The 23477-nt window shown below is 37.1% G+C and overlaps 1 protein-coding gene across 1 annotated transcript in view; it reads right to left on the minus strand.

Annotated features, from left to right (window-relative positions):
- The window catches only part of LTBP1 (latent transforming growth factor beta binding protein 1), a 183653-nt gene that overhangs the window by 69700 nt on the left and 90476 nt on the right, over nucleotides 1–23477 (minus strand). The window contains 3 exon segments of the mRNA XM_085219514.1: nucleotides 10457–10528; nucleotides 15429–15464; nucleotides 15467–15530. Coding sequence (XP_085075640.1) covers nucleotides 10457–10528; nucleotides 15429–15464; nucleotides 15467–15530 — 172 coding nt within the window.

Below are 23477 nucleotides of genomic sequence, written 5' to 3' on the forward strand. Positions count from 1 at the left end.
TGCTACAAAAAAAACCTCACTGATGCTGCCATTACTGTCTCTATTAAAATTATGTCTAGAGGAAATGTTCTTGAATGTCTAGCATTTAAAAATATTGTCTTGGATTGTCTGTAGTACAGAGACCACTCATGTATATTCTGTTATTATTGGTATTTAATGTGGGCACTGCCATGTGCTCAGCTTAAAACATAGGTAAATAGCAATGAATTTCCTTCCACAGCTTTCCACAGTTCCTGGTATGGACATTCCTCTTGCTAAATTTGTCTAACTTTTTATGTTGCCTTCATTGTGTGTGCTCTTGATGCCTCAGCTGAACTCAATTATAATTAGGTTAATTATATTAATTATAGTCTTTGCCAAGTCATGTTTTCTGGATGAGTTCACAGAATTAGAGCTGATGTTCTATGTTGAATTACGCAAGCCTATGTAGGGTTTAAACAGAAACAAGGCAGAATTGGATTACAAATTTCAAACTTTCCCTCTCAAAACCAAATAAACCATAAACAAAAACAAACAAACAAAAAACAATTCCAAAAACATGAGAATAGTTTTTAGAACCTATTTGTGGAAAAATCCCTTTCAGACTATCTATGTCATTTCAGGCTGTTGTAAAATGTCACCAACCCAAAATGTTTCTTACCACCTGCCAGCCAGTCCAGCTGTGCAAATTGCATTGGAATCAACTTGTTCAGGCAGCTAGAAAAGAAATCTGGTTCCAAAATTAAAAGATTTTATTTTTTAAAATCCATCTATTTTATATATATATATATACACATATATACATGGATTTTAAAAACAATGAGAATTAGTTTGCCCCATTGTAAAAGCTAGAGAAGTTATTTTAAAGTCTGATCTTTTGCTGTAGTGTACAGAATGATAGCACATTTGTGAAGGGATTTAATGGAACATTCATCTACGAAGCAGAAATATTTTAAGGATCTCCACAGTGCTACTACAAACCACACATATGTAAATGAAAGTTTCTAAAGACCAACTAAATATTTGTGTTCAGGTCTCAATGAAAGAAGTGACAAAGTTCTACTGGTAAAAAGTCTTGGTTAGTGAAAGAGAAAAAATGTTATGTGAGGAGCTTTTTCCACACTGCACCTGGCATGGCTTTACCACAGTCTCTCACAGTAGGTGCTGTTACACATAATTAAGGAATTGATAAAGTGTTGATTTTTGTTGGAGTTGCTGCTTGGCAAAGTGAACGATTTGACCCTGCTCAATGAGTATAAACTCCATTGGCATCAATGACGCAATGTCATTTTACACTGTGCCTTACTGTTTGCTGTGATTTAGTTTTATGCATGCCAAACACATGGGAGAGGTCCTTAACACTCTGCACTCCTAGATTAGGTGGTTCCTCTCCCTGAGTGTTTGACAAGAAATTAAAGTTTTACCTCTGTTATAGTGGCAGTGGAAGCCATGTGCCATCCCAGAGTTCTTTGTTGGTGATCCCACTCTCACATACCCATGCTAATGTACAAAAGTTTTACCATAACCAGAGTGACAATGATGCTGTAGTAGCATACTGATTAGCATACAGTCCCAGCTCCTTCTATATCCTCATCCAAGCAAACATCTTGATATTCAGTGAGGTCAGCTACCACGCTCTCCACAAGTCAATCACCTGAAATGCCGTTGGCCTATCTCATAATCTTCCACACTAAGAACTTAAAACTCTCCCAACAACAATTAGCATTAGACACCTTTTTTTTCCACAGTTTCTTTACAGGTCTACTAAGTGACAGGTGAACCTGCTCTTAGAAAATGCAGTGCCTTAATGAATCACTTTGCTGCTGGATTTCCTGAGGGAAAAAAGTAACTGCCACTTCTTAACTGAATGTTTGCCTCTTTACATGACAAGTGTTAGTTTCATACTTAAAAAAAAAACAAAAACACAAAAACAAACAAACCACAAAATCTATCAGAAGCAAAGGAGGAAGATGAGAACAGTTTAAAGTGTTATACATTTACACAAGCACATGCTAACATTGACTTAGTTACAAAAAATGATAATTACCATACAACATTTTTCTGAATCTGAAAATAGTTTCATCTTCAAAAACTTTTACATATATTAGTAACTAAAAGATGGAAATGAATGGATAAGTAAAATATCAAATGGAAAATTTCCTTGGATTAAAAATAATGAAATACTATTTACTGTGCTTGTTTTTTTTTTTTTTTCCTTGCTGATTTCTAAAAAGATTCAAGGGGAAGTAATCTTAAAGGAATCACATTAAAAATACCCCAAAACACAAAAGTGTTCTGAAAGCACATCACCAGAATCCTATCCCACAAATCGTTAACAGATTTATATGAAGAACAGACCTGTTTTTAGCCATAATCACATATACACATTTGGAATTACATGTTGTGCACATCACAACAGTAAATTCAATTTCGCTAGTCTAAGTGCAGGCATCATAAAACACATTCTTTTCTTCAGTAACCGTGATTTAGGGAAGGACTGAATAATACAGGAGAAAGAAAAATAAAATAAAATAAAATAAAAATTAACCTTTATTTGTTTACTTTTCTCCGAAAGCTCTTCCTTGCTTAAAGATAAAAAAGCCCTGTGGCTTTTCAGCATCTCAGCCTATATTCTGAAGGCCAGGCTCTATTCCTCAAATATATAATTTGATGATTTATTTATTCAGCTCGCTTAGATGAACTGCACATTGGGGAACACTGACAAATGAGAAGAAAATACATGAAATGATACTCTAAAGGGATGGAAGGCTAGAAAAGTCATCAAATTCTGCTCTGAGGTATTTAACTTTTAAAAAAGCAGTTGGCATGATATAACAGGAAGTCTTCCTCTGGCTACTGTATAGATATTGTGTACAAAAGGTCGCAGTGCAGTAGAATCACCCTCTCTCTCCTGTATGCCAGCGGATGAAAAAAATCTGTGCTGAAAGGGAGGAAATATTGCAGGAGGTATTACCTTCTCATTTTCTGCTTGCATTCCTAATTGCTACAATTGCTTCTAAAGTAGGTCAAAACACTCTTGGGGCTGCAACAGCTGTTCTTTGACACTACTTCAGCTCTTTACTGGAAATCTACATGCAAAATTCTCCTATCTTTCCTCGTGCAATGGTATGCCTAACTCAATTGCATTCAGGAAGTGATTCATTTCAGGTTCGTTCCAGGATTAATGACACCATGATGTAGCCTGAGTATTCCTTCTCCAAGGATAATAAAGTATGCCAAGTGTAAACACCAAGCCCTAAGAAAAATTCCTGTGCCTACTTACACCCAGAGACTTGTCGCTGCTGAAACAAGATGCTTTGCCTGGTTCCCGTAAAGCACACTGAGCATGGTGCATCATAAAGCTATAGTAGCCTCCTTTGTAATTTGCCCATTTATTGAAGTACTTGATTTGGATTCTTCTGCAAGCAAAAATGAAAAATGCTTCACAGCTTAACAGCCTTTGACATATTAACAGCTCAACACAGCCTACCAAGCCTGATGTCCACTATAGCCAAGTTAAATGTTGCAGAGGGATTAGTTGATTAGCAGAGAGCTGTTCTGCTGGAGACCAACATGCATAAGCTGATGGTTGGAATATCAGCTCTGCAGCATTTCCCTTTGGCAGCCTCCAGATGTAAGAGTATTTAGCAAAAGGACTTCACTGAGTTTTGGCTGTGTTAACCGTTATAGCAGCTCTTCAGACCACCCAGACCCAGCTGGCCTAATGCAGAATCACAGGAAGCACTAAGGTGGCGTAAAGCCGTCTGCTCCCTCTTCAGCCTTGTAGCTCATTTGGAGGAGCAAAGACATTGTCTACTGTCTACCCTTTTCAGATAGCAACAGAGGCCCATATTTGGTCACAGACTTAATGGAATTTGAAACATTCTTTCCTACAAAATGAAATTCATTCTTTCATCTCCATTTTTAATGCACTGAATTCATGCTCATCAAAATCATCACAGCTTAAAGTATTTAACCACACTTAAACATTTAAGTTAAAAACAAAATTCTAGAACTGAATGTCCATGTTTATTAATGCATTCTGGTCAAAACAGTAATCATGTGAGACTATGTGATTTAAATCTACAGCATTCGTTTTAAAGAAAATATTTTTGCACAAGAAATATAGTCTGCAAGTTCAAGAAACAAGGAGAGGTTACTACACAAATTTTGAAAATATAACAAAGCAAATATAAACGGAGATAGTCTGTTGTGGTTTTGTTGTTGTTTTTTTTTTTTTTTTTTTTTGCTGTTGTTTGTTTGCTTTTTGTTTTTTTGCTTTGTTTTTTTTTCCAGCATTTTTTGAAAGAAATCATTGCTGCCATTCATATGAAGAACGCAGTCAACCTTTACAGGAGGTACTGATAACTTTGAGATGACAGTAGCAGCTATCAAAATTGGATTTAAAAAAACCTCTACAATATATTGAATTAAGACACATAAAAACTTGAGAAAAAAGGCTAACAATGACTATGAAGTCATTCAGTATTAATTGATCTCCCTTTTGAAACAGAAGATCTCATTTTTGTACAATGCTTTTTCTACTTTACATATTTGGTACTTGACTTGGGTAACAATCTCAACAAATCCACCTCAAAAGACAATGATAAGTTCTGGTTTTCAAAGTCACATCATGCACAAAGTGCTTAAACAGAAGAACATAATTTCTATCCTCACAACTTCTAAGGCTTTTTTTGACTATGAAACCAATTCCCCCTTTCCCAAATGCTGACTTGCCCTGTTTGTTTCACTGAGTTCTGTAGGTAAGAAAATTCTGCATTTTGGTTTGAAAATAAGAAAGAAGAATCTAGTTCCTTCTGCTAGTACTAAATGAACAATTAGCTTTGGGTAAACATTTAACTTAAGATGCAATTTTTCTTTTATTATATTCAGAATAAAAGTGGACTGAATATCAAAGAAACACAACTTGAGAGAAAAGCTATTTTTGTCAATTAAAAAAAAAAATCAAAATGCAAAGCTAGTGAATTGGCATGGCAGCTGTCCAAAGATAAGACAGCTGACCACAGATTTTAGAAGACCTTTTTCAAATAATCCTGAGTCGGATTTTTTTTCCCTGCCTGAGAGTCAAGTGGGTCGCACAGATGACAGGGCATAAAAACTAAATATGCTACAGCTCCAGCTAGGACAATTTGATATCCAGGATGTTCTTATAAATACTTGACCAAGAAATAGAACTTGTAGAAGCAGAAAGCCTACTCAGGCCACCACAGACCTGATAGCTGCACTGAAATATTCAGACAAACTTGTGGCTAGGAAGGAGTCAACAAGTATTGCAGGCTCTCTCATATCCTCTGTCACAAGTGCTGGGTGCCAGAGGACACAAGCAGTCATAACATCTGCAACCCACATCTGATTCCAGGCCTAACCACTATGGAAAAGTAAATTTCTGAAGGGGGACCTCTACACTTAGCTATGAAATCAGATCTCTAATTTTTTCAAAACCTCTTGGAGGTATGCAGACTGGCCTTTGTTTAAATAGCTAAGTAATAAAACTGAATGGAAAACACTTATCTGCATTTGATGCAAAGCAAACAACCTGCCTTTCAAAAAGAACCCCAGATTCTTAAGACACTTTGCTGCATTTAAGTAAAGCAAACCATATAGTTCAATTATATACTGATTAGCACTTGTCAAAGTATTGGGTGACTTAATTTGCAATGACTTAGCAATTAGCCACTGAACATTATTTAGTAATATGTAATATTGTTATGTATTATACATATGTAATATGTAATTTAATATTTAGTAAGATTTTCATACGTGGTCTTCAATATGTACAATATTTGAAACTATAAATTAAGACTGGAATAATAACTTATGGGAAGTTCTACTCAATTTCAATATACTTTCAACTTCCTTGGGAGTGGCACTTGACTGAATGGTCTCCAAATATGTGCAATATGAAGGCATAATCTTTTATTCCCTTTACAATCCTGAGTTACAACTATACCTACTGACATCTCAGAAAACACTGTTTCAGCTGTAACTTACATTGCAAACCATTACAAAATCTTCAATTTCAAGAAATATATAATGTTCAGGGTATACTGCCTCTATTATCATTGTTTCAATAATAATCTGATTAGTGAGAACAAGATTAGGTAAAAGAAACAAACAACAGGGTTTGGTTGGCAATGAAACTTTTGCAAAATATTGTTTAAAAATTACAGGGAAAAAAAACAGTTTCTTATTCTAGGAAATGACCTGCTGATTTCTGTGTGCTAACAGAACAACAGCAGGAGAAATCAATCCAAATCATTTTGTGCTTCTGTGTGGAATTTACTGGAACACAAATTTGCAGAGCCAGACGTTTCAAACACATAATCAATGTCCAAACAATAACCCAGCCCAGTTTCTGGAGATATATTTATTTCACGATACTAACATAAAAAAATAACTTATTTGAAAGAAGTTTGTTAACTTAGTAACTAAGCAACATTAATTAGCATTTTTTGATGCTAGTCTCCTTTAAGCAATAAAATCTATATATGTGAAAAAGAAAGAAAATTACTGTATTTTACAGACAAATGTAGAAGGACAGAACACACCTTCAAAATCTATTCTAAACCATGATGAAATCAAGGGAAAAAAGCTTCAAGTCCCCAGTGCATCTCATTGCAGAATTTGATCCAATAACATATAAATACTAATTCCTTTGAGTGATTTACATTGAATTTTAAGCAAATGAGAGCTTCTCAATAAAGTTCAACTTTCTTTTCACTGAAAAACAACAAATATTCAGGTATTTTTCCAGTCCTTCCAGATAAGACTTTTAAAAGTGCTCTATTGGCACACGTTAGTTTCCTGAAAAAGTAATCCAAATTGTTTTTACCAGCTGTTTTTTTCATCCTGTTTCAGTTTTCCAAGAAAACCATTAGCAGAAGGAGGAAACAGTAAGTATAATTCTAAACAGGGAACCAGAAAATAGGACCGTGTATGTATTTTGACAGAGAACTTTCAACTCTGATAAACTCTACTTTGTCTTCAGTGACAGCCTAAGGGCATCTAGGCGCGTACATGTAATAAATCATCCAATTGAAAAGATAATTACTGAGGGGAAAAAAGCTTTCTTGATTGCAATTATACTAAACTGTTCAAATTAACATACCCACAGATGGCTCTTTGTTGTCCTACATATACATAAGAGAGAAGAATGATTCATTACTTTAACTCACTCACTTGAAAGGAAAAAAAATCAGGATCTGGTTATTAATCATGCTAATACCACACAGGCTTTGTAAACTAAGGAGGCTTTTGACTGCAAAACCAATGTAGAACAAATGGTTAATTAGGCTTTTAGGCTGGAGTTTTCAAAGGCAGTGAAAGTTGGATGACATCTAGGTGAAAACAGCACTCTCTTTAAGCTGCAGGCAAGGATTCAGAAATATATCCCCATTATTATTTGGTCTGGCAGTGCTGGCCCTTTCTGAGCATGGGCACAGCATGCACACCCTTTCAGCAAAGAATAATCTAATTAAAATGTATACTTGCATACGAACATGCTGTGCCGCTCCTTTCCAATTTAATTATAACGGTTATTACAAAAAAATGAACACTCCCTCGCCAGCAGCTTAAACATTTTTCTCTTCACAGTTACTGCTGCTGCTGCTTTGCTCAAGTTCTTGAGACAGAGAGCTATTTCTTCATTAGCCCCATTCTCTTTTAGAAAAATGTGTCTGCTTCAGATAAACACAAAACGACATTTTTGCCATTGAGAAGCACACATTAATGGCTATTTCAGGACTGAAATATACCCTGCAAGCAGCTCTCTCACAGATGAAGCTAGTTTTCCTGATGACTGCTCAAAGGTCAAAATCCTGACCCTCTGAGAGAAAAATGGTAATCCATTAATCCTGTCTTTGCTTCATGGGCATTCCTTCCCTCTAGTCCTTCCTTATTTGTACCGCATTTTCAGAGTATGTTGGTGAGTAAATTACTGAGAAACCACCCAAGTCTCAATACTGCAAAGTGAGAAAGTTGTAGCAGCCATCACCTCTGCCCTTTCCAGAAAGTTAAGAAATTGTTCCCATCCTTAGTTAATCATCAGTCTCCTTCCTAGTGGGATTATCTGACTCCCACTCTCTGATTAAACTCTGTTATAAGTTTCCATGCATCGAATACAATTACATTCAGAGTCTACAGCTCTCTTTCTTCCAGGATAATGATAGCAGAAATAAAACAAACTCTTTAAAGTCTAACATTTCTTGCAGTATTAGTTATATAGTACAAAAATTTGTCAGGATAAAACTAGCAAAATCCAATAAAACAAACAATGCTTAGCCTACCAGGTACTGCTCTATTGCCACACAATACCATGGCAAGACTGAATTCCTTCCTACCCAGAAACATATGTTCTCCTTCTCTGTCAGCCTGTCGCTGCTCTGGGAAACAACTTCCTGGAAACATTTTTCTTCCTGGCAAACTACTTCTGGCACACAGGAATCAGACCATTTTCTGTCTGTAGTCCCTGATTTGGGATCTTGGTTTCCATCTAGTAACGTTTGTCAACAACTAGGTAGGAGAATCTTAAAAAGAATCAAATGCCCTATTCTGCTTTAAATGTCTGCTGGGTTGCTGCTGTCTAGGAATGCCATGTGTACATTGATCAGTTTTGGGTTCAACAACTGGAGATATCTTAAGATCCTGTCTCGCCTGAACCATGTTCAGAGGGATGTATGATGGTACAGGTGCACAACGTTACCTTTCAGACACTTCATATCCTCTCTTCTACATATTCTGAAAAAATGCATAGCTAATATACAGACTGAGACAGTTTTGAAATGGCTGAAATATATTCGCCACCTGTTCACTTGACATAAGAAAAGGTGGTCCTTGGATGCCTTACAGTCACCTCCACTTTTTCACTTTGCAGTCATCCTCAGTATGATGCCACCAAAATCTCCCCAGTCCTTCTGTTTACTAGAAGAATGTTATAATCTCTCTCTGCAGATCAGGGAACAATGTCTTGAGATGCAATTTGCAGCTCTCCTCCATTTAGTTTCTCAATATTTTGATCCAACCCAATTTTCTTTCACAATCCTCCAAGTGCCCCTATTCTGCATACTGGTAAACCACTAGGCAGGGAGTTGAGCAGCAGGTAGGCTAACAAGCCTGACAGAGCAATTTTCAGATAGCAGCTCACATCTGTCTCTGCAATGGAAGCAGCAACAAATAATTATGTGTTTAGTGATATACAAACCATATTGTTTTGTTTTCTAAAAATAATTTATTTTTGTAGCAGGTTGACGTACCACTTCTTCATCTACACGCTAAGAGAGCTTTCAGTTAAATACAATTAACTTTACTTCCAAAGTGCCTGTGTGTATCCTTTAACACCAATTACTTCTTCATTTTCTCTTTCCACCTCCACAGCTACTTGTTGGGTGACTTTTCATGGTTGCAGTGGCAACTAATAAACTGGATCACAGGTCAGCATCAGCCACACCAGAACTCACGTTTCCCTTCCTTTCCATCTCTCTCTCAAGAGCAACATCACAGGACTTCTCTCAGGGCACAAGAAATTAAACGTTTTCCTATACGCTCACTTGATAGTTTAGTTCAGTACCTCCAAGAAATGCAGAAAGGAGCATACGTCCAGTCATCTGTTTAGTTTCCTCAGGCATAGATGCCATAGGCTGGGAAAATCTGAATACCCTGAGACTTTTCAGTATAGCTGCATGACTCATCATGCAGCTTCCAAACCCCTTTATGTCTTGAGTTTGATAACTTTTGCGCTTACAGCCTGGAGATAGAAGGCATAATCTTCAAAGTAATGCAGCATATACACTCTAACTTCATAGAACTGCCCCATGTGCATTCTTCAGTATGTAGCCTTTACATAGCAGCCAGATATGCATGGTTTTTCATATTCACTTGCCAGTGACATTATCTGGCTACCATCAGTACTGCTCCATCTCACCTCTGAAGTCCAAAATAATCATTCTCTATAAGCTCTATAGCATGACAGTTATAGGAATTATTCTCTGTTGTGAATTCCATCTGACTTAACTGAGCAAATCTAAAGGCTCACGGTTTAGCAAAACAATTGAAAGAATATGCATTTCTAATGAAAACTGAAAAACAAAGTAAGCAAATCCTTATGAAGTCATTTCATACATCAAAGAAAATGAAAATTATGCACAGAAGTTCTAAAACTTTTTTATTCTGGAGCAAAGGACACTCTATAGTGTTGTCAGTATTTGGAAAGAGTTTAATGTGTGTGTGTCTGTGTGTGTGTGTGTACATATATACATATATATATATATATATATACACATACACACACACATTTAACTCTTTCCAAATACACACACATGGATAAATCGATCCCAACATTTTTTCCCAAATACAAATAAATAGACTAGATTCAATCATCTAAGTCATAAATATCATTGAATCTATCACAAAAAAAAACAGTACTTAAAATAAATGCAGTCAGCTGTGGACACTGTCGTACCTTGACAAAACGTAGCATTGATCCTCTTGTAGCCTTGTGGGCATTCTGTCATAGGACCGTATCCATGGTAAGCTGAACAAAAAAATTATATCAGTTAAATACTGATGAGCTGTATGCTTATTTAGAGAATCTGATAACCAAGTTATTATATAACCCTAACTCTATACAGAAATTCAAATATAGTAAACTTAATTCTTTCTGCATATATACTGCTAACCATTTCCATTATCCACTCAAATTTGCTCTTAATTAAAAAGATGAAATCTTTGAAATCATCCTAACTGTACACAAATATTCAAACAATTAGTTCTACAAACTTGCAACAAATACCATGCTGAGAAAAGATAAGGTTGAAGATATACCCTGGAAAGTCAATGCTTTTAAAAGTGAAAATAGCTTTAGAAAGCAAAAATACATATGTGCAATGTTAAGCAAATTGTAGTGCACCCCTTTTTTTCACCACAGTGAATAAAATTCTTTTTATGCATAGGAGTGCATAGGAAACTGAAGCAACTAAACCTCTGAAACAAGATAAAAAGAAAGGGGCACATCTCTGATTTACCTAACAATGTTTCTGAATTTTGGAAGACTGTGTGACTTATTGGCAGATCAGTGGAAAACTGCCTAGAGTGTAACAGCACCGCGAAATACAAAGTTCAATTTTGACAAAATAGAAAGTGTTCTGTTAAGTAGATTTTTATTTTCATTTCTTTCCCTGTTAAGTTGATTTTTATTTCTGTTTATTGTTTCTTTCTTCCACTTAAGATTGCCTTTGAGACTACAGAAAACTGCTTATTGATTCTTCAATTGTTCTAGCATAATAAAAATGAGACCAGTAACTTCTGTGCATGTTATGCACTATAAGCTAAGCTCTTGACAAAACCCAGTACTTCAGCTAACAGATAGATCTAATGTTTGGTACCGTGATCACAAAAGTGATTTAGTAAAGAGTCAATAGTTTTTCATAATTTGAACACTACAACAGGATACATTCAACATTTGGTCAGAATTTAAAAGTTAAGCTGGCCAAAAAAAAAAAAAAGAAAAATGAAAAAAGAAAAAAAGAAAAAAGAAAAAAGCATTACACTCCATCCTTACTGTACACAAACTGTCAAGTTAGAACAAAGTGAGATAGTGATTTCACTTGGCATTATTTCACATGTGATGCCTGAACTGCACATTTATCCCTACAGTTTAGTTCAAAACTAGAAATCAATTCATTACAATGGGAAACATAACAAAAAATATATTTTTAAACTTGTTTTAAAGTTTTTCCTATGCTCTGGAAGAATTTAAGTGATGATCTTGAGAAACAGTTTTTGGAGTAAGGTAATTTAAAATTGCTGTGATTATTTCAAATAATTGCTTAATTAGAACATAATGACATTTTTGACGTCGTGTTGAGGGACATGGCTTAGTGAGAACTATCGGTGATAGTTCGACTGGATAGGTGGACTAGATGATCTTGTAGGCCTTTTCCAACCTTGGTGTTTCTGTGATGCTTTCAAAATGGCTTGAAGCTATCAAGTTGTTAAACACTAAAATTGTGAGGGGTACAGTGAGGTCTAAAAACATTAGTGAAACACTAACCGTTAATGCTGTCAGAGTTAGATTCATTTCATTTTTGCACTGATTACGTCCTAATTTATCAGTGTTTCCCATTGCAGATCTCATTCAATTAATATTAAAACCAAAACACCTTCTCCATAGTTTTTGTGGACATAATCAGTAGTACCCTGCAGCTCTAACACAGTACAAGCAGAGCTCTTCCAGTTGCACATGGAGACCAGCCCATAAGCTGCGCCAGGCCTTTTCCAGTGCCACAGTGTGTTTTCCCTTCCATGGTGACTCAGCTGCTCTAGAAAGCGTAATGGTGGAGTGAGGTCAGAGACTTCAATCTCTCCATCCCTACTCATTCTGCTCCCACACTGAACAGGAAACAGTGGCTTACTGGCAACCTTCTTCTTCCTTGTACTAAGAGCAGCAAAATAAGCAGGTCATAGTAGACTACGAAGCTTGTGAAGTGATGGCTAGTCATCCATGTGGTAGCTGGATGGAGTCCTACATTACTTACCCTTTACTCACTCAGACAACCTGTTTATGATTATTAACTGTAACCAAGAAGCCTGAACAATCATACCATTTCCCACGTAACACAGAAATGAAGTTTGTTTTAAAGGTCTTCTTCTGTAGAAGTCTGCAGAAACAGAGATCTCCAAAAATTCTTTGTTTGTTTTTCCGTAACACTGAATAATCTACAGAATTAAAGAAGCAGGAATTGTCTCAGGCCAAGGCACTCAGCTTTGCTGCAAGACTGGTCCCTGACTGAGCAGTGGATATTTAAAGGATATATACAGGATAGTTAGGCCCGGATCTAGATTTTAAAGTTCCAGTTCTGTGCCTAAGTTCAAATTGTACATCTATAAAACCCTAAGATGCTGTAAGATCACTTAAAACTCCTGCAACACTCTGAATTTGATCGCTAAAGTTCCTAGAAATCTGAAAATTCACCATTTACACACATGCAGATTTTTAAAAGTTATTGCATGATTGAACAGCATCATGCTTAAATGATTTATAAATAAAATATATAATGATAAATTGCAGATACTTCAATCAAAGCTTCCTGACCAGTTCAATCAGTGAATGTTCTTAAAGCAAGCAACTCCCCAGTCATATCTGTGATATAATGTAATGGCAGATGACACTGTATTTTAATCCGTGGAAAACAGTATACACACATTTCCTCCTCCCTAAGAAGGGCAGAAAGATAACACACAGTGAGAACTCCCACCTATAAAGATGAGAAGCACATCCCGCTTAATTTCAAACCCTTACTTTCCAGGAATATCTTAACCACAAGAACAGGGTTATTCTAAGTAACAACATTCTCTGTTTCCTCTTGAAATTACAGTTACTTTCAAAAAAACAATTCCAAATTAATTGAGTCAGAAGGCAGGGACAAGCACAACTCACACTATTAGTAATTAACGACACCAGGAAAGAGACTGAATTCCCATTCCTTTTCCAAGAAATGTTTCTTCATTTTATGGATTAAAGCATCTCCTCATTGGTATAAAATGTAGGCTTGAAACTCTTCTGGCAGATAAAGGAACTCTCAATTGCCTTATCTTGAGAAAATGCATTAGCCACTAAGGTTTTATGTGAAAAGGACAGTGCTCCTCTCACTATTATTTACCAAAAATTACTTAATGCATTGATAAAGGCTGGTGGAGGTTTTAGGGCTGTACATCCCAGGTGTGTTCAGGCATTTCTCTGTACCCTCTAGGAGGAATCTGGAGACTGGGATTTCAAAGGTGGTTTGCCCCAGTATTTCCCTACTGGCTTAACAGCATACAGAGCATGTTGGTATTATGTAGCTTCCTGAACAACATATTGCCCAGAGTGGATTCCAGGATGGGGAATTTTGTTTTTTTACTGAAGCTATGAAGAATCAGCACATGGACTTCCCGTGGAACCAAGCATCAAAAATTTATATTAGTTCTTAGAATCACAGAATGGTTCGAGTTGGAGGGATCTTAGAGATCATCTAGTTCCAACCCCGCTGCCATGGGCAATTTTCCAGAGGCAAATCTGAATCTACTAGGCAATACATTCTGCAATATCCACATACTTCTAATGAACAAAACTTTTAGCTGTAATTAAATTGCTACATATTTAGAGAAAGCTATAAAATCAGGACACATTTCACAATTCATGGTGATGTTACGCTAATACAAAAGGAATGTCCCTGTGTTTTAGAATTTACTAATAGGGACATTCAGAAATTTACCCCAAGTATGCTCTTTTGGAAGCAAAGCAGAAGGTAAACGTACTCCAAAACATAAAATTTTCATGTTTCTAAACTAGCAGATCAGACTGAGTTAATATATAAATTGGTGCAGGCTCTTCTGCAGAAGGAGAAGTCAGAGAAGTGGAAGTCAAAGTAAATTTTCTTCTGGAATTATATTTAATTACATTAGACTTGTGGACAATAGTACATTTCCAAACTATCTAACACTGAACATGCTCCATGTATCACAATACGTGAAGGAGTATTTTATAGGAAGTAGCTATCTGTAGGAATAACAGTGGCCTTAGAGAGCTAGATAATGACTGCAACTTCTTGCACCATTTTGGGCCAGTTAACAGGGATCTAACTCTGTTTGCAACTTTACCTTTTTATTCTTTCACTGAGTGATAAAAATATTAAATGACAGAAGTACTGCTGTTTTTGTGCAATAACTGTATAATTCATAAAAGTTTAAGAGCCTAGCTGCACTTATCATCTGGAATTTCTTTCTCATTATAACATCATCTCAAATCATAACAAACCAGTGAGGAAAGTCTTTGTCACAGTTAAATTGTCAAGGAAGATACTTCAAAACAGAGCAAAAAATTATATATAACTGATAATTTAGAGCCTAGAAAAATTTGGCTCCAAACTTGAAAGTTCATCCGCAGTCTCAGGAGGTCATTGCATTCTCTCCAAGCAGTAACTGGCGCCTCTATAATTTAAAATTTCTGTACAGACTTTAAAAAAATAAATAAATAAACCCAGCTGGAAGAGGCAAGATGACTCAATGTCATTACCCTTCTTGAGAAAAATGCAACAGTGCATCACTGCCTAAGAGGAAGAGGAGGAAGCAAGAAAAAAAGAAAAAAACCACAACCACACTAGCACTGTTGGCTGTGCTGAGTGCCTGCGTATTGTAACTGCTGGCATGCAAGAGAATTCCAGTTTCTGCAACCTGCCCCTAATCAAAGCATGGTGTGTTCTTTCTACTATGTTTCTACTATGTTCTTTTTCTTTCCCACACACACACACACACACACACACCACACACACACACACAACACACACACACACACACACACACACACACACACACACACACAAAAAGGCAGCAACTACTACTTGAGAAAAGAAGTTACAAACTTGTCTGGAGAATAACAACAAAGAAACACTTACATGGCTTCTTGGGACATTTCTGGCATTTGTTAAAACCCAGGAAGTACCCACGGTTCCACAGCAGTCTTCTTGCTTTGAAAGGCCAGGAAGTGCTTTGCCACACTAGAAAAGTTAGGTAAAGAATATTCAGGTTAGTGCTGTTACATGATGCACACCTGTAGGATCATGTTCTCTTTCAATCATCTTGGGTCAGCTTCTAGTGTAATTGAGACACCAACAGATGGCTAGAGCTCCTAGCCAAGCTTAAATAATGTCCATGAATGGCTCTCTGCACAGGAATGAGCAGGTTTGGTTATATTATTTCCCTCCTCTGCTTCAACTTGAAAAGAAGGTAAAAGAGAAGAAAATAGACAGTATATTATTCTTCCTCATAAAGATGTCTTCCTCTGCTTTTTCAAAAACCATGTACATTACTTTAAATAAATTACTCTTTTAAAAAAGTAAAATATTTTAAAGAGTATAACTGATTTCTATATATATGTTAATAAAGCTCAACTTTCTGTCAACTTATGTTTAATGTTTGTGACTATTACTGAAAATTGCCAAATTATTACGAAAGATTCTGCTGTTCAGATAACGAAGAATTAAGGAATACATAAGATGACTCGTGTCAACGTTAACAATATGCATTACTCAAAATGCTTCGTGCAAATATTTAAACTGATCTTGCAATCATTTCTGAGCCAAACACTCCCTGCATTTTTTTTCCTGATTAAGAAACAAAGTTAAAATGTATTTCTCTATGTGAGATAAAGACATTAAAAAGTACACCTACACTTGTCAACTAGGTACAAAATGGAAGTATTCAAAGTGTGAGAGAAGTGCCTAACAGGTGCACTTTAAAAGCAAACACTGATATAAATAGGCACTGCAGGAAATAATTCAAATGTGTTGAAGTGTGAATTCGCACTAGAGTGAATGAACCTTCCCTGATCTAACTTTTCTTCCTGACTAAATATAAAAACCTCTAACCAAATGACCACCGGTGTTTATCTTTCAGCTCAAGATAGCTGCCTTGTCTTCCAGCACAGGCTGCATGGACTTGTGGTTGCACTCACACTGGTAACCCTGTCACTCTGTAGTGGGGATGCATGCTGAACACACAGGCACTGACAGCTTCTTCTCAGCTTCCTAATTTTCTTCTAGTATGCTAATGCTCATAGGTCACTGATGTTCCTAAAGTACAAAGTTACTCTACAAGACTTCACAGTGTGAATACCAGCAGGACAGTAGGCCACCATACAGTACAGAGCTTTAACATATCACTGGGTTCCCTCTTCCTATGGGGAGGACTGGCAAGGTACAATCCCAGCCATCTTCTTAGCCCCTTTCTCACACATTCCCTAGGAATATTGTGAAATATCTCAGCAACAAAGTGAAAGCAGCATAATTTAAACATCAAATAACTCAAGTTTGAACAGCCAGGAGCATCCTCTGCCCAAGCCTCCTATATGAAATGGAGCTTTTAGTACCAGAGCAACTTAGCAAAGTTACTGTGTGCCTCTGCCCATCATCCCTATATAATAGGGGGTAGCACCACTTGTGCCTTGAGCCACATTTTGAGGTGATACATGCACAGCAGAAAAACAGAGCACCTGGACAGGTTAGAAGATACTCTGTAGAAGCCTGCTTTCATGCTACCATCTGCAGAGGGTCTTGTACCAAATTTTCCCATGCTTCAAGGGGAAAAAAATTGTGTCCTGGATTGTATTTGGCTATGTTAAAGCAGTAAAGTATCTAAGCTTTTCAAATGTAGGCCCAGGCATACACTATCTGAGCACATCTTTTGGGCTATCTTGCTCCCTGCTGTTTGAGAACTGGCAGGATTAGTACATGATTGATCATTCCTGATCTTTCAGTTACACTCTGATCTAGTTGCAGAACCAACTCTCAGTCAGGCACAAAGGCAGGCAAGGTGCGAGAAGAGGGAATTCTATACACCTCCAGTCTGCTGCAGCACCTCAGCTCTTCTCAAAATAGGAACTAGCTGAGGATTACTAATAATGTCTCCTCCAACTGGCAACTAAAAAAAAAAAAAAGAGTATAGAATTCACATTATGTCTTTACACAACACTGCTCTTTTCAAGTTACATGTGAAGTGAGCATGCTTCCAGAAGACTGTTCTACTTTATTTACATCTGCTAAACTCCTTTCAAAGAGCAGGTACTGCTTCTCCCCTGTAGAAACTTCTTAGACTCAAGTCATACTCTGTGGCAGTTTGTGACAGCCTGCTCAAGCAATTTCTACTCAACTCTCCCTCCCTGCTTTGTGCCTCAGTTTTACAACTCTTTTCCCTCTGAAAAGAAGTGGGAGGAATTGAGGCTGATGCTGCACCTCCCCTTATGATCTCAGAAACTGAGCATTTGGGCAGCCAGGCAGATAACGTAACACCCAGTGTTCCTCACAAGGTCACAGGCCTCAAGGACACATTCCAGCAGAATGCAAGTGAAGAAGCAAGACTACACTGACATGACAGCCAACACACCGTCATTAACTAGTATTTCCCCCCCCATCCCCCAAAATAGAAAAGATGTCATTTAGCAATAGTAAATGAAAGGCAAAATAAAGGTGAAAAAATAGAAAGGAAAAAAGGAAAGGAGGAGGAAGATGGACTGAAGCCCATTTTGAGTTTAGGTGTGGTGCTATAGCATTTGCACTCTACTGAACAAATCATGATCTCCGTGGTCATAACTTTTTCAAATTTCCATAAAAAAAACCATAAGCAAAAATAAGGATGCCAAAGTCTGAGTCATCTGGCAACTGTGGTTTGTAGTCCTGTCAGTAAAAACTGGCAACGTTTAAAGCTGCTGCTCCCACTGCCTCTATGGTGAATTAAAGCTTGAAGAATCGATAATAATCTGGTTAGCATCCAGATCATTGTAGAAACTGGCCAGCGAGGAAAAGCAACTGCCACATGGGGCTCCTTGTAGTGTAAGGCCTGTGTAATTTTGGAGCTATGTATCAGAAAAAATGATTGCTCTGTAAAGTACTAAGCCAAGCAGAAACAACGCATTCTTCTACGGCTAATAAACCCTAATTTCTCTGGTACCTCTAACAGCACTTCAGACACTCTCAATACTCATGGCACTGCGCAAGCTGTTTCCGAGCCAGCAACAATTTCTTAAGATGTTCCTCCCTTTCTCAGGCCCTAAGCATTACTGAATTGAAGCTCTGTTTCTAAAGGTCTCAAGAACTTTTAGGTAATTTCTCTCCTCGTCAAAAACCTTATCCACTTCCTACCACTGAGAAGAACTCATTAGTTCTTCAGAAAGTCTATTCCAGTCTCTGAGTCACAAGTGATGGAAAAGTCACTTGGGGGAATCCATGCCTATTTTTAGTTTGTCTCACTATTCAATACAACTCCAACACATAAGCATGGGACTAAAATAAGCAATGAAGCTAAACACGTGCACGTAGCTTGTATTATGCATGAAGGTGACGCCATTTTCTAAGCTTAGGTTTACAACTTTCTATCCATCATCCATACATATTTTAAACTAATCCAGCCTGTATTCCTGAGGGCTTCTGGAAAACTCCTCACAGAGAGAGAACAGATTTTCATGAATGATACATCTGTCACAAGGTTATGGTTTTGACATGATCCCTATTGGCTCAGAAGGCAAAAAAGTCATGAAGGATTGGTATAAAAGGGCTTAAACTGTGCTGAAAGGGGCTCAGCAGTAGCAACAGTATGAAGCACACATGGTACTGCTATAAAACAAAGTTCTTCCAGGGTAAAGCACTCACAGACACTGAAAGTATTGTTTCGAGTCCACATATTTTCTCCATGCGTGCCTGGGCTTCTATGCCAATATTTTATATAACCGGAGGAAGTACCAAATATTCCCGCTGTTCAACTGGAATTCTGGCTGACCCTGTGCTGGTGCACAAAGGCAACCCCAAGCCACATCACCTCTTTGTTCCCTTGTCCAGCGTCTGTCCCACCTCCACGGTGCTAAAAGTACCTGAGTTGTGCACCACTACTAGAGTTTAATATCTTTTCCAATGCTCGGGAAAAGGAAGGATTACATCCTCTAAACCCCTCGCTAAGGCAGTAGGAGGAATGTATTCAGCTCCTGTTGAAGTGCAGTAGGGAGCCCAGTCCAGCAATTAGTGTCAGGACAGTTGCAAAGGGCTCTGATAAAGGACCAGAAGGTTTCCTGAGACTCTCACTCCTGCGTGACCCATCTACAAATCCCTGTCACGAGCTATTAGTTAAAACCACAATACAGGCATAAATAAAGGAGTGTCACATGATTAACTATGATTGAAATCGATAGGTGCTTTGCCCGAGTTAATAGCTAATGACTCTGGGATTCAGCTCGAAAGACCGCATTTCACATACCACAATAGCGAAAGAGAATGGATACACTGTTTAACTTTCTGTAAACTATTCAACAGGCACAGACCTTGGATTGTTACTTCTTTCTCCTTTTTTTTTTTTCTTTCTATAGGTATTACAAAAAAGAGTAGGAAACCCCAAACTTAATAAACCCTATTACTGAAACAATTAACAAGCACACTTAATTAGCGTACTGACCATAGCTGAGTGACAGGTTGATACAAATGAAGAGCATTACCCGCTGTAGCACTGGCACACTAGCAGCCATTGTCTCAAAAGCAGAGGAGAGAACTTAAATACTTCCAGACTTTCTAAAAGAACTGGTAAAGAATTTGCTTTGGCTTAACTAGAACATTCTTCTTAGGCAAGCAAAAATCACCTAGCTTTCTTTTATTCGAGCAATTAGAACAATGTTTGGTGTTTCTGGTATCTGATACATCTTTTAATCTTCTGATACTTTGGGGTATTGATTTTGCAAAAAATCCGTTGTGAATGAAGCATCAATCCTGCAAATGAATCCACACTGATTTCTGACAGTCTATTTGTTTAAAAACTTCAGAAGCCAAACCATGAGCTTCAAGGAATTCCAGACAGTTATTTTATTTTATGAGATGGTATTTTTAAGACTGTTCTAAAGAAAAAAAGTACTTTAGAAGTGCTTTAGGAGAAAAAGTACCAGAATGAAGCAGAAAATTTTACTTCCATCATTTTTTCTTGTCTTAATACAAATACAGAAGTCTATTTCATACAGCTGTCATATATATATATACATATATATATATATTATATATATAAGAAAATCTCTGAAATTTACCTCCAAAGCAAGCATTTTATTAAATCTGAATTTCATGAGGGATATTTCTATGGCTGAGCGAATAACTTCAGTTGGCATATTACTACTGTCATCACCTCCAGACTACATGTGCTATGAACATACTGCATACAGTAGGGACAGATAAGATTAGGTCACTCACTAAAAACAACCAACATACTTTGCTACTCAGCAGTGATCTAAGTTCTGTTCCTAAAAAGTGTGTGCGTGCTCTCTAAGTTCAGTACGTGGTCACTGTGTGTCCTTGTGTCAACCAACTTAAGTAAACGCCTGATAATTTGCAGTCAGAATTTATGGTGATACAGCACTGACAGTTCCTAAGTTTTTCTGGCTGTCACCTATCACTTGTGTTATTTTGTATTCTATCAACTCCAACAGAGGAGGGGGGGTATGTCAAGATAAGTGTTTCCTGTAAGAGGCATTACTAAAAAAGAAACAATTTTCATTAAAATGTATCCCACAAAAATGCCGATCAACTGACTTCAGCTTATCAAACATATTTGTTACTGTTCAGATCAAAGCAGCACTTGAAACATATCTGAATGCACGTGTGTAACTATCAAAAGATGCTTCTCTTGTCTGCTATAAGTTACACATTTTATTTTTCTTTAATGGGACATTTCAGTGTTTTATCATAATATACTAAAACTCGCCTCATAATACCAGAACAACTCTAATTCAGGTTCCCTATTCAGTAGGGTCATAACAAGTGCAGATCTGTTCTATAACACTTTTCACAGCATTTTGCAAGAGACCACAAAGCATCACTCCTTAAACAACTGACAAGCAAGGAGTAGAACATCTCCCCTGACAACTGTGGCATGCAGTTGATCTGAATTTAATACAATCCCCAAAAAGAGGGTCAAAAGAGAGCATTATTCACTGAAATGATTTCTGTGATCATTTCAGAAAGTAGACCATACACTCTCTGCAGCTGCATCAGTACAACTGAGAGACAGGGAAGAGGAATGAACAAATACAGGCAGAGATGGTTTCTCAGTCAGTGTCTCTTCTGGATATTTTGGAATGTTGCCTCCATCCAGGCAAGGATATTAAAATCAGTCTTTCTTCACAATTAAAAAAAAAAAAAAAAAAAAATTGTTTTGAAGTTATACCAGAAGTCTCCTTAAGTAAAACAGATATTTAAAAATACTTGGAAGAATCTAGCCATGAAGAGTCCCACCTTAGAGAAATCTGGAAGCACCAGCTTCTCCAATTCCTAGCTGTTTTGCAAAAACCACCCTCCTCTCCATAGTTATGCAAAAGAGAAACCAAAGCAATTCTGAGAAGACAAACAAACAAACAAACCAACCAACCCAGCCAAAGTACTTAAACGTAGGAACCATAAAGAAATGCAAGAAAAATTTTAATAGACTCAAAGTGTTCCTAAGGTTAGAAAATGCTTACTTCTCTTTATATGAATTTCAGTAAATACTAGGCATCTGCATTCTTCTCTCAATTTAAATGCAAAGCACTCATAAAGCAAATTTAATAGCATTTGAGATTAATGCAACAATTGTTATTAGGTGCACTGCTGACAACGTAGAAGTATTTTGGGAAAGATATTCTGTGTCATAACAAAAACATATTTATTAGAATTAGAGTCAAAAGCAGCTGAAGAGGAGGAACTAAGAAAGAAAAAGAAATTGAACCACACTTATTCACTTGCTTTTAAAATACAATTTTACAAATCAGTGCTTGAGGATGACTCCCTAGGTTTCAGAAACACAGTATGCCTGGCAGTAGAGGACCTTGCAGAACACTACGTCCTGTATGGAAGGCACAGAAGTGTACAGGGCTGACCACAACTCAACTGCTCTCCATCTGATGTAGCGTTTTTATCCTATCGCTCCCATCGTATTTGTTTTCTACCTTCAGGTCTATAACTTCTCAACATCATTTTACACACAAGGAGTTCAGGAACAAGTTTGACTCCTGCTGTTTTACAACAGCAGTTTCTGGTCTGCACCTTAACTGCCTACTTGCTAAGTTGTGCAAAAATCTCATTAGTATCAGGAAAGCGTTGATGAACCACCACTGATGTACGCGATGTAACATAGTAAGTTACCATGTAACTTAGTAAGCTCTCCTGAAGCAATCACTTTAACACCTTCCAGAGGGGAACTATTTGTTAAATGCACTGACGGGAGAAAAGAGAGGCAGCCAGAATCAGCGAATCAACATTAGTAGAAAGCCATTCAGAAGATTACTTACTTCTGACATTTTCAAATTCTAATATTAACATTACTTCTGTAGTTACTCTCTTCACTTTATTTCCCAATGCTGAGGTCAATCCACAAAACAGTCACAATTAAGGAACATATACAAATATGTGCATATGTATTATGAAAACATAAATCTTCATTTATGTATTCTAATGAAAATAGGAAATTTCATTCATCTAGCCACTCTCAATCACTGTCCTCCTCTTTTGTCCTTCTAAGCACATAGATGCTGTCTTTTCACAAATCTTTTAGTATCCTTTTCTCATGGTCACTGCTTTTGGCTATAATCACTTATGATACTACAGACAAGTGAGCAAACATGAGGTCTAGAAGAATTTCTGTTCTGAATAAGGAGCGAACTGATGCTTGACAATATGAGGAGGTTCTTCAACTATCTGTGGCATAATGACCTCCAAGCTTCAATTCAGGATGGCTTCAGTTGCTAAATTAAACAGCATGCACTCTGTTGGAATTCAACTGCAGAAAACACACCCTGGCTATCGCGGGATTTGAGTACAGCAACCAGCCTACAGTTTGTGCAGGACTACTGTTTTTTAATAAGATGCATTAAAGGAATTTAACTAAGGTGGGGTGAGAAAGAATGCAATGAGAACAACAAATATTCCACAGAAGGCTGGGAGGAGGAGAAG

This window comes from Meleagris gallopavo, chromosome 2 (assembly GCF_905368555.1).
Source record: "Meleagris gallopavo chromosome 2, MGAL_WU_HG_1.1, whole genome shotgun sequence".
Classification (NCBI taxonomy): domain Eukaryota; kingdom Metazoa; phylum Chordata; class Aves; order Galliformes; family Phasianidae; genus Meleagris; species Meleagris gallopavo.